The sequence below is a fragment of the Coenobita brevimanus genome, chromosome 98, assembly GCF_032717465.1.
Source record: "Coenobita brevimanus isolate Jiangsu-jjx chromosome 98, ASM3271746v2, whole genome shotgun sequence".
NCBI lineage: Eukaryota > Metazoa > Arthropoda > Malacostraca > Decapoda > Coenobitidae > Coenobita > Coenobita brevimanus.
Window position 1 is genome coordinate 9567243 of NC_137051.1, and position 15442 is coordinate 9582684.

Genomic DNA, 15442 nt, shown 5'->3' on the forward strand with positions numbered 1-15442 from the left:
TTCCCATTCCGATTTTTTTTTGTTCTTCTGTCACTTTTGCAAACTTTCCTCCGTTAGTTATCCTACATCTCCTTCTTTCTTCCCCTTCATCTCAACACCTCTTGTTAGTGTTACCTTCTCTGAGTTATTTTTCTTAACTTCATTCTTTCTTTTCTTGCGTCCCTCCTTTCTAACTCCTGTCATTTTCACAAACTTTCTTCAGTTCTGGTCACTTCTTCCTCTTTCTTCCTCATCGTCTCTCTGCAAGATGTATACCTATATTCCATCAGGAATTCGGGTTATTTTAAAAGACTCCTACGACGGCTGGGTACATTATTGGAGGAGGACTGTGCTACACTCTCGTAGTAGTAGTTCTCTCTCTCTCCCTCCTAATTTCGTTGGGAGAGAGGTAAGTGAGCTCAGTTTACCATCACGTTACGTTGGGTTAAGGAATTCTTGGATGTGTACACGCAAAACAGTCTTCTCAGCTTTCTTTTCCTTAGTTTGCAAATTTGTCGACAGGGAACTGTCAACGCCAGTCAGCGTACTTGGGCAGCGCCTGAATCATGAATTCTCAGCAGCAGACATCCGTTCGGTTACTCTGCATATTACATCTCCCTTTCAGCCCAACTTATTGTTTTATTACTTTCACAATCTCACTCTATTTCCTTTCATTACTCCTCCCTACACGTAGTGACGAGGAGCCTACACGTGGTGGCTGGGTTAAACAGCAGCAACAGCAACCTCTCCTGTCCCAACTCTTATCACTTCTACAGCCTTTACTCACTTCCTTTACTTACCTTTCCCTTCTATATTTCCTTTTTCCTTCCTCCTAACCGTATCACTTTTCATCATTCTCCTCTCCCATATCTCTCTCCACGCGTCCATCCATCTTCTTACCTTCTTATCACTTCCGCTACCTCCTTCTTTTCACCTTTTCCTTTTTATCTTCCACCCCCTCTCGCCTTCCTCCCTCCCTCCCTCCAAAGTTCCATCCACCCGTCGATCCATCCACCCGTCCACCCATCCATTTGTTCATTCATTGAACTAGGTATCCATCTTGCCAATCAGTCAGCCAACCAGCCAATCTATCCATGCCTTAGGTCATCCATCCATCCATACAAACAGCCATCCTACTATTTTTCCATTCATCCACCCTTCCACTTACACATCATTCTTCTATCCCTCCTTCTTCCCATGCTACATTTCCACCCTCCCTCTCTTATTAGTTTCGTGCATCAGTTCATTCATTTCATCTTTCATCCATCCATTCTATCCATCGAGTCATTTCATCATCCATCTATCCATCTTTTTATCCATCGATTCATTTATCCATCGATCCATCCATCGATCCATTTATCCATTGATCCATCCATCCTTTTATCCATCCACCGATCCATTTATCCATTGATCCATGCATCCTTTTATCCATCCATCCATCCAATAATCCATCTCTCCATTCATCCTTTTATCCATCCATTCACTTATTCATCCAACCAGTCAACGATATCAATCCACCCACCCTCCTCATACTTCCACACTATCCTTCCTCACCCACACCCATCCTATCTTCTCTATCCACTTTATTCTGTCTTTACCATCCTTTTCCTCTTCTCATACTCTTTCTCATAGTTTTCCCTTTCTCTGCGCTTACCCTCAACTGTCTCACTCTCCTTCCCCTGTAGTTCCCCCTCTATCCTCCTCCTTTCTTCATTCTTCTTCATTTTCCACTTCACCCCTCCACTTCGTCCCCTTGTCTTTTCTCTCTCTTTCTCTTGCCCGCCCATTTACTTTCCTCCAAGCCTTTTCTTTGTTCTTTCCCACCATCGTTCATTACCTTCCCTCCAGTCTTCCCTCTCTTCCATTTTCCCATCCTTCCATTCATCCATCTCTCCCTTACCCCACCCTTCTCTCCCTCTCTCCCCTTTTCCTCCATCCTTCCATCTCTTCCCTCCATGCCTCCAGCCATCCCTTTACCCTGCAGCTTTCCTTTCGTCCTTCTTTCCTTCTCTTTTCCCTTCCATCTCTCTTTCCCATCCCAACCTCTTTTCTCGTTTCTATCCCTCCGGCATTCCCTCCTTCCACCTGTCTTTCTTTTCACTCGTCTCGCCAACCCTCCATCTCTCCAACCTTTGCTCCATCCTTCAAGCCTTTCCTCCATCCGTCCAACCTCCCGACACCCCCCCATCACTCCATCCATCCTTCCTCCTTCCTTCCCTCCATCCCACCTACCCTCTTTCTCTCCCTTCATCCTTCTAACCCTTCGTCCTTCCATCCATCGTTCCAACCTTTCCTCCTTCCCTCCACCCCTCGAACCTTTTCTCCTTCCCACCAACCTTCCCTCTATTCTTTCCTCCATCCCGCCAACCTTTCCTCCTTCCGTCCATCCCTCCAACCATCACTCCTTCACTCCATCCTGCCAATCTTCTCTCCTTCACTCCAACCTTCCCTCCTTCCTTCCATCCCTCCACACTTCCTTCCCTCCATCCTTCACCATATCTCCATCCCTTCCTCCATCCTCCCTCCGTTCATCCCTCCCTGTTACCCTAATCGTGGTCCAGTAATCGATCAGTGTTGCCAATCCTAGCCGATCCTAGCCAGTCACTGCTGCCAACCCGGGCCAAAACCCCCAACAAGCCGGGACGAAGCCTTCTATCCCATTGTGCCGCGGGTGACCAAGGAGGCGAACCTGCGTATCCGTGAAATGGCGAGAGGGAGACGGGGCGCCGAATCCGTCAGTCGGAATAGGAGATAGAGGGATGTATGGATGGGTAGATGGATAGATATATATAGGTACAGAGATAGATAGATTGATAGATGGACAGATGGATGGATAGATAGATAAATAGGTTAGCATGTAATATCTGATTAGTAGACATGTGCAGGGTTGTAGGCTGACAGGTATGCAACTAACAAATGTAATTGTATATGGTAATTGCTCGACAGACAGACAGACGGATATTCTAATCATAAACAGGTAGAGATAGGCAAATATACAAACACTGAAGACGAGACAGAAATTAAATAGAGATACAGTAACTAACTCTGACCGCAGGACCAGACCTCTTTAAAAGGGTGATAGCCAATATTAACTCTTGCCCATGCTGGCGAAGTACAAAAGAAGGCGTGTATAAAATAAGAATAATGTACGTGAAAGTCAGTGTTGTGATGGTTTTCTTCGTGGTTGTCAGAAATTATATATGTCGTTAGTTGTGTTGATAGGGTGCAGCCATTTACAAACATCTGAAGGGACATACTACCACCACCCAATTCAGATGTCCTCCGTGGCCTGGGATACATACCTTAGACGCTTGGAACACATAGGTCAAGAGGCAGACATTGTATTAGCAGTTAACATTTGCTTATATCACGTTAATTTTCTTTTGTGTGTTAATTTTTTCATTCCATATTAGTATTGAAAAGATGTAAGTAGCATTAAAGAGAACACCGAGGCCGAATATACAGAATAAATGGCTAGAGAAGAGGTCCTAAGAAGCATCCCTTACCGAGGAGAATATAACCCTAAGACAGAAAAAGTGACAGGTAAAAAGACAGAAATAAACTGACGGAAAGTAACCAGGGGGAGGAGAGATGAGAGGCAAAAAAAAAGAAAAAGAAGAAAAAAGAAAAAAAGAAGAAGGAAATCTGAAAAAAAGAAAAAAAGCGCAGTCGAGGGTGAAGGCTTGGGTAAAAAATGACAAGTTCGTCCCACCTTGAAATCGGCACAGATCGAAAAATAAGCCGAGGACGAGGTGGTTTGTATCTGAATGAGAGACTGGTGGCAGAGGGAGGGGAAAGGGAGAGGGAGTAAACGATGGGAGATAGTATGGAGAGGGAGAAGGGAGGAGGACGGAAGAGAGACGGGAAAGGGAGATTGGTAGGAGAGGCAGACACAAGGGAGATAGAGGGGGAGGAGCGAGAAGAAAATGATAATGGGGAAAGGGAGAGGGAGTAAACGATGGGAGATAGTATGGAGAGGGAGAAGGGAGGAGGACGGAAGAGAGACGGGAAAGGGAGATTGTTAGGAGAGGCAGACACAAGGGAGATAGACAGGGAGGAGCGAGAAGAAAATGATACTGGGTCGTGGAGGAAGGAGGGGAATGAAGAGAGATTAAAGGAAGGGAGAGTGGATGAAAGGGATAGGAAAACAGAAACAGAGAAGAGGAAGAGAGAAAGGAAAGGGAAGAGGAAGATGGAAGTTAGGAAGAGGAAAGGAAAAAACAGGAATGAGAGAGAGAGAGTAGAAGTGAGGATGGGAGTTTTATGCAGACAAAATGCAGAGAACAAGGACTGAGCACTGGGAACTAAGAGAGATGTAAGATAAGGTCAGGAAGAGAATTATAGCCAGAGAACGAGAGAACTTGATTAAAAGGATAGTTAAACAACGGAAGGAGACAAGGCAATGAAAAACAGAGGTGATATACATAGGGGATAAGAAAACAATATAACAGGAAAAATAAAGAGAGATGTAAATTGGAAGAAAAAGGGTGAACCAGAAATTAAATTTAAAGAAATGTAGTCAAGATCTTCATCTGAACCGAAACTATTATGTACCCATGGGATCAAAAGATCGTGAGTAAAGCGGGGAAGATGCAGTCCCTTTCTTTACCTTACGTACGAGGTGTAATAATACTTGCAACCCAAGTGTTGGACAGAAGGGTCGCCACATCGTTTGCCACTACAAAGTGGGGAAGTTTCCTGACCCCATTCGCTTCTCCTGCCGTCGCCTCTTTCGACACGCAGGGAGAAGTTGGATGGTATTTCTGTCCTTTCCGTAGAGATACCCCAGGGAAAATTAAGAGTTTACCATAAACGAAAGATTTAACTGACAAGAAAAAGCTTGATGAATTTGAGTGGAAGAATGATTGAAATAAAGGTATACGAATAAGAAAATGTTGAAATATTCCTATACCCTCGTTCCTTTCCTCCTGCACCTTCGCTCCCTTATATTTTCAGTTCATCACCTCCTCCTCCTTTCTCTCTCTCACACTTTCCTTCTCTGGTGTCTTATCTCTTACCCCTATATTTCATTCTTCTCTGTCCTTCCTTTCCTTCCAATAAAATCCTTTTTGCAATATTCTCGTTTTTCTTCATATTTTTTCTTGCCCTTTGCCTTCCTCTTTCCTTTTTCTTTTTGTTTACTCATATTTTTCTTTCACGTTTCCTTCCCCATTTCTTCCTCGTTGTCTTTTACCCATCTCTACCTCTCTCTACATATTTTTTTTTACACACTACTCTCTTTTTTCGGTTTCTCTTCCTCTGCTTTTCCCTCTCACATATCCACACTCATTTGTTATTCCAGTAATATCCTTTTGCCTCGTCTTCATTCTTCCAATTACTCTACTGTCTTCTTCCTCTCTTCATCCTCTCAGTTTCTCTTTCTCGAACACATCTTACCCTCTTTCCACTTTTTTTTCCCATTTCCCCTCCCCCCCTTGTTACCTTTCCTTATCCTCTCATTTATTCTACTCTACTCATCATCTCTTCATCCTTCTTCTCCAATTTTTTCATACCTTTTACCATCACACTTGCACACACTTACAAGCCTCTCCTGCCCCCCTTCTCCTCCCTCCTCTCATAATACCACTTTTTCTGCTCCCCTCTTCCTCCCCCCATCTCATTTTCTCTTACCCTTCATTTACTGCTTCCTTTCTCCCTTATTCCTATCCTATCCCCCACTTTCCAACACCCCTTCACATTCTATCTCGTCCTCCTCTTATCTCACCCCCACCCCCTCCCCCACCCCTCCCCCTCCACCCTCACATATGCAAATTCACTCACCCCTGCAAGAGATAAGAGGAAGGGAGGGGATGTGGGGGAGGGGGAGAAAATGGGGGAGGTATAAGCTTGGGGGACAGGAAGTATTAGTAAATGGTGGCAGTAATGCAAAAGGAGGGAATTTTTATAACAATGTTGTTAGACTAGGAAACAGAAATTATTATGTATAAGAGAAGGTATGTAAACTTTGTACATTATTAGTTTTAATCCTCCTCCTCCTCCTCCATCTTCTTCTTCTTCTTTTTCTTCTTTTTCTTCTTCGTTTCTTTACCATTCCGCACAGGCCCAACACAAGGGGTGTATAGTTTTGTTTTTCTTTCTGCCAACAAACGATTTTTTTTCTCTCAACTGGGAAGGACCTCTAAGAGTGAAGGGTAAACTGTAGGCTGTATCTGACCCGTCTGGATCAGTAAATCTCTCCTAAGCTGAATAAAATCGTCAGGATGTAGAAGGATAAAACAGAAAAACATTTCATCGAACTGAATGGATTAGAGACCAGAGAGGCATGAGAAGAATATAAACGGCAAATACAGGGTGAACCGCAATTTTTTAAAAAGTAATTTCAGGAGATTATTCTATAGCTGTATCTAAGCAAAATAATAAATAAATAAAAAAATAAAAAAAGCTCCTTCAACACAGGTCGTTTTCAACCTCTACGAAGCTATTATTGGTGACCTTATGGATTTAAAATTTGGGAGACCATTTTTTCCTTTGAGGTCATAAGTAATTCTAGTTCCGTAATGCCTGAGAATTGAACTCGTATTAATTTTATTATATTTATTTTTAAGGCACAGTTACCCGGGCCTTAAATAATCCCCCGAAGTGTCCAGAAAAAATCTCTCAGGCCACCCAATAAAATTTTTCTCTATTTATTTCAATGGATAATTTTTGGTCTGTATTTTCCGCTTCGCCCAGTGCCTGCATGTGAAATATAGCATGGGAGGAGCTTAAGTTTTTCCTCCCTTTTTTATTTTTTTTTCCCTCTCGCATTGGTTAATTCAGAGTGTTGCTTGTAGGCGGGGTAAAGCTTCCACGTAGGCCATTCATGAAGTACGGAGAATTTGCGTTTTTTTTTTTTTTCTTTTTCAGTCCATAAACCGGCGTGGGTTTGGTGGAGAATATAGCGATTTGCTATTATTATCTGCTTGAGTTTGTGTTCGCAGCTTATCTTTTTTTTTTTTTTTTTTTTTTTTCAAACTTGTTCGCAATTAGTTCTGCCAACCACTGTTAATATGAAGGTGGACCATAATAATAATAATAATAATAATTAGTTTGAAGGTGGGCCATAACATTGGAAGAAGTAGTAGTAGCAGTAGTAGTAGTAGTAGTACAGTAGTAGTAGTAGTAGCAAAAATAATAATAATAATGATAATAATAATAATAATAATAATAATAATAATAAGATGATGATGATGATGATGATGATGATGATGATGATGAGAGAGAGAGAGAGAGAGAGAGAGAGAGAGAGAATTATCTTTCCAGACAAATGAGTATGTTGTCGGCATTTCTACCCAAATTTGGATGAAATATGAGAATTTTCAGGACGCAGGATTACGAGGTGGATGAATATCGGGTGAAAATGAGCGACAGTGGTGGATGAAGAAGAGTGACAGTGAGATGAAGAAGAGTGACAGTGTAGGATAAAGACGAGTGACAGTATAATAGTAGATTAAGAGTTGCACTACAGGATGAAGATGAGTGAATGGATGAATGAAAAAGTGAAAGATGTGGATGACTAAAAGTGAGCAAGGTGGATGAAAGGATGAAGCATGACGAGTTAGGAAGAGTGGCAGTATAGGCTGAAGAAGAGTGAATGGATGAATGAAAAGATGGAAGTGGTGGATGTGTAAGTGATAAAGGTGGATGAAAGGATGAAGAATAACGAGTACAAAAACGAGAGAATGAAGAAGAGTGACAGTATAGAATGAAGAAGAATGAGGGGGTGATTGAAAGATGAGAATGCTGGGCGAAGAAGAGTGAGAAGGAAGGAATAAAAGATGAGGAATGACGGATGCGAAAAAAATAAATGGGAGTGGAGGATGAAGGGATGAAGATACTGGGTGAAGAGTGAAAACAAATGATAAAAGAGATTGAGAATGATCACTGATGAAGAATGAAGGTATTGGATGAAGGGATTGGGAATGGTGAATGAATAACAGTGATTGAGAGATGTTGGAGGAATTGAATATAGTGAATGAAAAATGAGGTTGGAAATAAATGGACCGAAAACTGTCGATAAAGAAGACAAAAAAAGGAAAGGATGAAGGATGTTAAATGAAGAATAATGAAAAAGAAGGATGAGGGATGTTTGATGAATAATGAAAAAGAAGGATGAAGAATGAATAACGTTGCATGAAGAATTGTGAAAAGAGAGGATGAAGGATTATGGAATGACTGATGGGAAAAAAAGGTAAGAGGGGAGGTTGAAAGGAGGGGAATGTTAGATGAAGAGTGACATTACTTTATGAAAAATGTGAATGCTGGATGAGAGAGAGAGAGAGAGAGAGAGAGAGAATAGATTGAGATGCGAGGAAAGAAAGAAAGAAGGAGAGTGGGAGAACTAGTAATATATTTCCAACCCAATAATATTCCCATCTTTCAGTGAACCCAGCCCTCCTTCTCGCATCCCTCTTCCCTTTCCATCATAGTTATCAGTCTTCCTCGCCCAATATTCCTTTCTTCATTCTTGTATTCCTCTTATTCTTTCTTTCTCATTCCTGGCCACAGCTTCAGTTCTGTTTATTTTAGCACAATCCTTCCTTTACTCTTTTCTGTTTGTCTCCGGCTGTCTTTCTTCCGTTTCTACATTTACTCCTCCCCTCCTTTCGGCTTTGTTCACTCCCCCTTCTGTCCTTCTCTCCCTCTTTTATCGTCTTCTCTTCACTCTTCCCTCCTCTTCATCCTCCTCCTCCTTCGCCTCTTTCGCCTAGCTACTTTCCCTCTCTCCCTCCCTCTCTTCATTCTCGGCTGTCTTCACATATGCAGATTCACACAGCTCGTTAAAGAGAGAGAGAGAGAGAGAGAGAGAGAGAGAGAGAGAGAGAGAGAGAGAGAGAGGTATCGAGCCTCCATAGATATTGCATCTGCAGAATTCAGAATCATTCAGAAAACTTCAGCAGAAAATAATGAGAGAGAGAGAGAGACGGACAGACAGAGAGAGAGACAGACAGACAGACAGAGACAGACAGACAGAGACAGAGACAGACAGACACAGACAGAACAGATGGGAAGATGAGTACAAACAGCACTAGGAGAAAAAAAAAAACTAAGAGAAAACAGGAGAATACATAAATACAGAGGAGTACAGAGAGAGGGATAAAAAAATGATGAAGAGAAACAGTGCAGGGCAAGAGCTGTAAAGAGGTGGAGAGGAGAAGAAGAGAAGTAAGAAAGAAGAGGAACAGAAAGGAGGGGAAGTAAAGAGGAAGGAGAACAGAGAGGAAGGGGAATGAAGGGGAAGAGGAGTAAAGAGGAAGAGAGAGGAAGGCACGGATGTTCCAACGACTCTGTTTACCCTCCACTCCTCTCCTCTCTCTCTTCCTCTCTATTCACCCTTATATTCGTGTTTTTCGAGGTCTCTCTCTCTCTCTCTCTCTCTCTCTCTCTCTCTCGAGGGTTGTGAGAGGCAGACCGAAAAAAACCTGGGACGAGGTCAGAGGGTGACCTCAAGGGTAAGGGACAGAATAGGGAGGCTGCCAGAGATGGAGCAGCATGGAGAGCCGCCATAAGGTGACCATGGCCGACGCATGCAAGCATGTTGGAGCCTTTATAAACGATACAATACGATACTACGCTGTCTTTGATCTTACTGATTGTTGTTTTTCCCTTCTTTGCCTTTTTTATGCTTGATTTTGCTATTATCTTGTCATGTTCATGTTTGTCTCCTTTTTTCCCGATCTTGTTTATTGTTCCATGTATTTTAGATAATGATGTTGTTAATGCTGATGCTGATACTGTATCTGTAGTGAGCAAGAAGGTAAACTGTTAGGGTTTGATATCAGACATCCCTGTCCCTGTGTTGTCATTCCATCTCCATTTGTAATGGGTTAGAATTATAATTTGATCCAGTGAAATCTGGCAAGCGAAGGTTGTAGAATTACCAATTGTTATGTAGAGTAGGGAACAAAAGCTTGCCTAATATTCACTTCTTTCACTTTGCTGGTGATGGTCCTTCCCGGATGGCATCATTTCCGTGTAATACAGGCATCCCCCACTTCCCTGTCATGGTCAGGGATGATGATGGACTATAGGAGAAGGCAGCTTCCGCCTACAGTTCGCCAAGTTCACATTCACATGAGTCTGTGGCTGCAAAAGCAACAGCAGTTATCTTTCACAGAGCTAAGAAAGACGATATAAACATCAACAATCTTTCACAGAGCTAAGAAAAACTTGATATGTTTGTTTGTTCATAAGAAGTTCATTATCATATTTTGTGTTGGAGAGAAGAGTGACGAGTCTGTCCTTGGTGTGAAGTAGACATAAAAAGATATGCGGAAAAAGATATGCAGACTTGTGTTCATGGCTGTACAGTTGCAGTAACAGACAGCCCCATATTGCCCTCATGCAAAGGGATCCGAGGCTAGACTACCGTAGCCTAGAATATGTAGGGGTAGGTAACTGGCACACGCCTCCGGTGGCATTACATGAACGAAAAACTAACAGCCGACTTATGAGGACTGGAACCTGCACAACACTGGATTGTATGGCAATGTCTTAAAATCTTTGCAGTCCTCTTCTTACTTTTTTCGATTTTTTTTGTTTCCCTTATGTCTGTTCCGGATCACAATCGGCGCCTTTTTGTCACTTCTCTTTACAAAGTTTAGACGCTTTTTCCTGGTCAGGAGGTGTTACATATAGCCTTCGATAACCCCTTCAGTACGGAAGCTCTCATCCAAGCTGAATAAAATCGTCTAGTTGTAGCAAGAATCAAACGAAATGTTGTCTTAGTAGGTGGATTACTCTCAGATTTTTTTCCATCATGTTGCATACCCCAGTTTTTATTCACGTTACATTTTCTTTGTCCTTTATTTTCATCACAGTTCCTGCTATTCCTTCGTCTTCCCTCGACCACCGTGTTTTCCTTCTCCACCTCGTCCATTTCTTCACATTTACTCCTTCCATCTCCACCTTCTTTTCCTTCTCCACCATCATTTTCCTTCTCCAGCTCCTTATTTTCTTTTTCCACCTTCTCCTTTTGCCTCTCCACTTTCGTTTCCATCTTTTTCCCATCAACCTTCCCCTTATCCTTCTTCATCTTCTTTTCCGTTTACACCTTCTCCACTTCCATCTACACTTTCTTTCTGCATCTCTCTCTCTCTCTCTCTCTCTCTCTCTCTCTCTCTCTCTCTTTACTTTTCCTTCTCCACTTCATACTTTTCGTTCTTCATTTCCCCCTTTTCCCCTCTCCACCCTCTTCTCTTTCACTTTGTTTTCCTCCTCCTCCTCCTCCTCCTCCTCCTCAGTCAGCCCCGCCCCCCTCATCTTTATCTTCTCCCTTTTACCCTCTTCCTCCCATCGCCATGCTAATTCTCCTTCCTTCCTCCTCCTTTCATCTTCCACTTTCTTTCCTCTTTTTCCTCTCTTTCTGTCTCTCCTCTCTTTTGCTTCTTGTGGGATCCCTCTATTTTCTACTCTCATCTCATTTTGTGGCTGTCCCATTATACTTTTTTTTTTTCATGTTTTTTCATTTTTCCACAATCCTTTTCTGTCGTTTTTTCCCACGGTTTCTATCTATCCTTTTTCCCTGTTATTTTACTTTCTGTGATCTTGACATTTATCTTTTGCTCCATGTACCATTTATTCTCTCTCTCTCTCTCTCTCTCTTTCAGCTCCTAATTCACCTAACCTTCTCCCCCCACGTCCACCCTCTTTCTCATATCCTACTCTCCCTCCCCTTTTCTCCAGCTCTTACTCTTTCCTCTCTTCCTCCCTAAGTCTCTCTCCTCCTTCCTCTCCTCCATCGTTTTCTTCTCTCTCTCTCTCTCTCTCTCTCTCTCTCTCTCTCTCTCTCTCTTTCTCTCTCTCTCTATTTATATATATATATATATATATATATATATATATATATATATATATATATATATATATATATATATATATATATATATATATCATTCATTCACTCTTTCCTTCTGTGCTTTCTTCCTTCCTTCCCTCAGTCCTTCCATCTGTTTCCGTCTTTCCCTCCTTACTTTATTCCTTTATCTCGAGTACATAAAGAGGAGGGGAAGATGGAGAAGTGGAGGTCGTAAGAAATGAGAATATAGGGGGAGGCGTGAGTCTGCAAGAGGTGGAAGAGTTTATATGAGGTGAGTATAGTGTGGGTAGTGAAGAGTAAGTGAAGCTTTGGTGGAGGTGGTGACTGCTAAGTGAAGCTGGGGTCTTGAGAGGTGAGACGGTGAGGGTCGTGAGGTGCGAGTGGGATGCAGGTCGTGAAAGGTGAGGGGGGGCTGAGTTTGAGGGGATGTGGGTCGTGAGAGGTGAGAGAGTGGAGATTGTGAGGGGGTGAGGGGTAGACGTTATTAGAGAAGAGGTGGTGAGGTCGTGAGAGGAGAGGGGGTCGTGGTCATGAGAGGTGAATGAGATGAGGAGTCGTGAGAGGTCAGGGGGTAGGAGGTAAGGATATGGAGAGGAGGGAGTCGTAAGATGTAAGAGCTGAGAGTGGAGGAGAGGGGTCGTGCCAGGGGCGAGGACAGGTCATAAACTAGCCTAAGGTTGGTATGCCCTGGCTTTGTCATCCTTTCTCTCTCACACTGTCCTACACTCTCCCTTGCTTCCTTGGCTTTTCCTTTCGCCGTTTGTTGGAGTAAGTGTGCTTCTTTATTATTTGTGAGCCTGTGTCTGTCTTTTGTTTATTTGTGTCTGTCTATATATTTTTCTGCCTATCAATCTGTATGTTTTTATTTCTGTCTTTCTATCCATCCATCCATCCATCCATCCCCTTGACCGTCTGTTTATCTGTACCTTTCCATTGACAGTGATTACTTATCTATATTTGTCTTTCTCTCCAATAGTACATACGCCATGTACACATATCTTTATTTCTGACACCCTGTCCTCTCATCAGATATGTTTTCCGTACATTTCCACACAAAAGTTTGAACAGAGGTGATCAGGTGTTAAAGAGGAAGAGAAGTGCGATGCTTATAGAAGTAAAAGGAGAGAAAGAAATAACACCGGGATAGGGTAGACACTGATAAAAAGGTAAACCAAATGTTTTGTAAGGATGGGAGAAAGAAAAAGTGAACAAAGTGGCTGTAAAGAGATGATAGATATGATTGATACTGAGGTAGCAGATAGGGAAGAATATATGAGGTGGAGAGGGAGTATTAACCAGTGTTGTATCTGAGCTGTGGGTGAAATTTATGATACCATTGCTGTTGATGGCAGGAACGGTAGGGAGGAGAATCCTAGCATGGATGGTATATGTGGTGAAATGTTTACGTGTAAGAGAAAATTTAGTTTTAGATCGGTTGCTTAAAGTTTGAAGGATTGCACAAATGCAGGGAGTTAAAGATGACTGATGCAACTGTATCGTTATACCAGGGGAGGAGTTATGAAAGAAAGTGAGAAAGTTGTAATCATATAAATAATGTACAGTTTGTGGGACAAGTGTAAGGCTGAAGAGTAATTGATAGAGTAAAATAATGAGCTTAAAGAGAGTCTCCTTGAGGACATGATTGACTTACTGAGTGGAGAGGGTAAGGTCAGAGATTTTCCTCAAGGTAGTGGTTCAAGGTTACTTTGGTACATATAAAAATGGCAGAACGTACGATTTATTGCGACAAAGATGATTTTTTTTGCAGTTCATATGCAGTTACCTAGAGAGGTTGTAGAGAAATGAGTAGGGTCGCAGTGGAATTGAAGCAATCGTAAGAATATTACCAGGAGGAAAATGCCGAGAATGTTTGGACGTGAAATGAATTCACAATAAAAGGCTAAAAAAAACAACTGTATATAATCCAAGTTGTTAGGAGAATTAGGGGACGAAAATGCGAATGATGTGCAAGGAAGGAGAGAGCATGAGGGATGGCGGCTTGAGTGACAGAAGGAAATGGAGATAAATGGCGATGGAGCCTTGGAGATGTTTTTCTCTGATCATCTTGGATGAAGTCTGTGATTTGTTGTCTGTCAGTAGAGGCGAAAATTTACTACAGATGCCCTTTACTTACCTGCCTTTGATCAGCACTCTGTATCTCGCTGTCAATCTCTGTCTTGCTGTCAGCTTGTGTCAGTATCAGCATCTCCGGTATACTAATCCGTATATATATATATATCTGTCTTACTTTCGGTATCTCCCCAGTTTCGCAGTCGGTATCTCTCTATATCGTTGTCGTTCTTTCTTTATCTTCGAGTTTTCTTCGTTTCTGTTATTCGTAAGCGTCAGGATAGGACAGTTCATCATTCAGGTCACATACCACCCTGGCGTCTGTGATAAATTGATTGTGATGGTTGTTCATAGGTAATATTTTAGCTGTGTTACTTTACCACAGTCTTACCTGTTTCTCTGGTAATGTTACAGTTTCGTTGCCTCTGCATTAGTCCGATAGTTTTCATTTTTTTGTAGATTTTTTTTTTTTTTTTTCCAGTATTTCCATTCCTTTTTTGGTCCGTGTTGGCACAATCCTTTTTTTTTTTTTTTTTTCTCATCTTGTTTATTTTCGTAACCAGGCGTTTTGTGTGTTTGGTCTCTCTGTTGCACACGTCTTTCTTAACGAATGTGTTTGTTTGTGTGTGTGTGAATACCTGTCCGTCTGTCACTATAAATCTTGCCTTTCTTTCTCACTCTCTCACAGGTACGAGTATATAGCTTTCTCAGTGTATTTTCGCTTGACTCTCGTTTCCTTTTTAATCGTGCTTTTACCTCCTCTCTCTTTCTCTTTCATTCGCTTCCTGTTTTCCCTCTTTCCGTTTCCTTTTCCTATCGCTGCCTATTTTCCCATCTTTTGTTTTCTTTTTCCCTTCTTAGCATGTTTTTCTTTGTCTCCCTTCATGTCTCTTCATTTATTTATTTATTTTTTTTTTCATTTGTCAGTTTGTTTTCCCTTCCCACTCGTAGTCTAATTAATCGTTGCTTACTTCTGTCATTCACTTCCTTTTTTCCCGTCCTTTTCTTTTGCCTTCTTCCTCCCCCCCCTCTTTATTTATTTGCTTTTTCCTTTCTCCATCTTTCTCGTTTCATCCTATGTTTTCCATTTCTCCATCCTTCCTTCTGTCTTTTCTTTCCTTGTGTGCATTTCATCCTTTCTCTTTTTTACGTGGTACATTTTTTTTCTCCTCTCTTTTCCATTTTAATTCTCCTCTTTACATCTCGTACACCTTCCTTATTTTCCTCCCTTCCTTTCCACTAATTATTCCCTTCCTTTCTTTCTCTTTAGCTTCTCCACATTTTCCTCCACCTTCCCTTTTTCTCCACCCACTCCTTTACCTCAGCTAGTTCCTCTCTCCATTGTTTCCTTTCTCCTCCTCCACCTTCTGTCTTCTCTTTCCCATCTCCATTCCCTTCTTCGCTTCTCCAAGTCCTTCCCTCCTTTCCTCCTTCCTTCACTCCTTCCTCTCCTTGCTTCCTACCTCCCTCCTCTTATTATTTCCTTCCTCTCTCTCTGTCCTTCACTCCTCCTCCTTTCCTCCATTCTCCCTCCACCATCTCTCTTATCCCTGTCTCTCACATACATAAATTTCC

At 42.0% G+C, this 15442-nt stretch overlaps 1 protein-coding gene across 1 annotated transcript in view; it reads right to left on the reverse strand.

Moving 5' to 3' along the window:
* LOC145414188 (uncharacterized) overlaps positions 1-14003 on the reverse strand; it is a 177779-nt gene extending 163776 nt beyond the window's left edge. Inside the window, exon 1 of the mRNA XM_080283762.1 lies at positions 13932-14003. Coding sequence (XP_080139888.1) covers positions 13932-14003 — 72 coding nt within the window. The remainder of the gene's footprint in view (positions 1-13931) is intronic.
* Positions 14004-15442: the final 1439 nt, after the last annotated feature.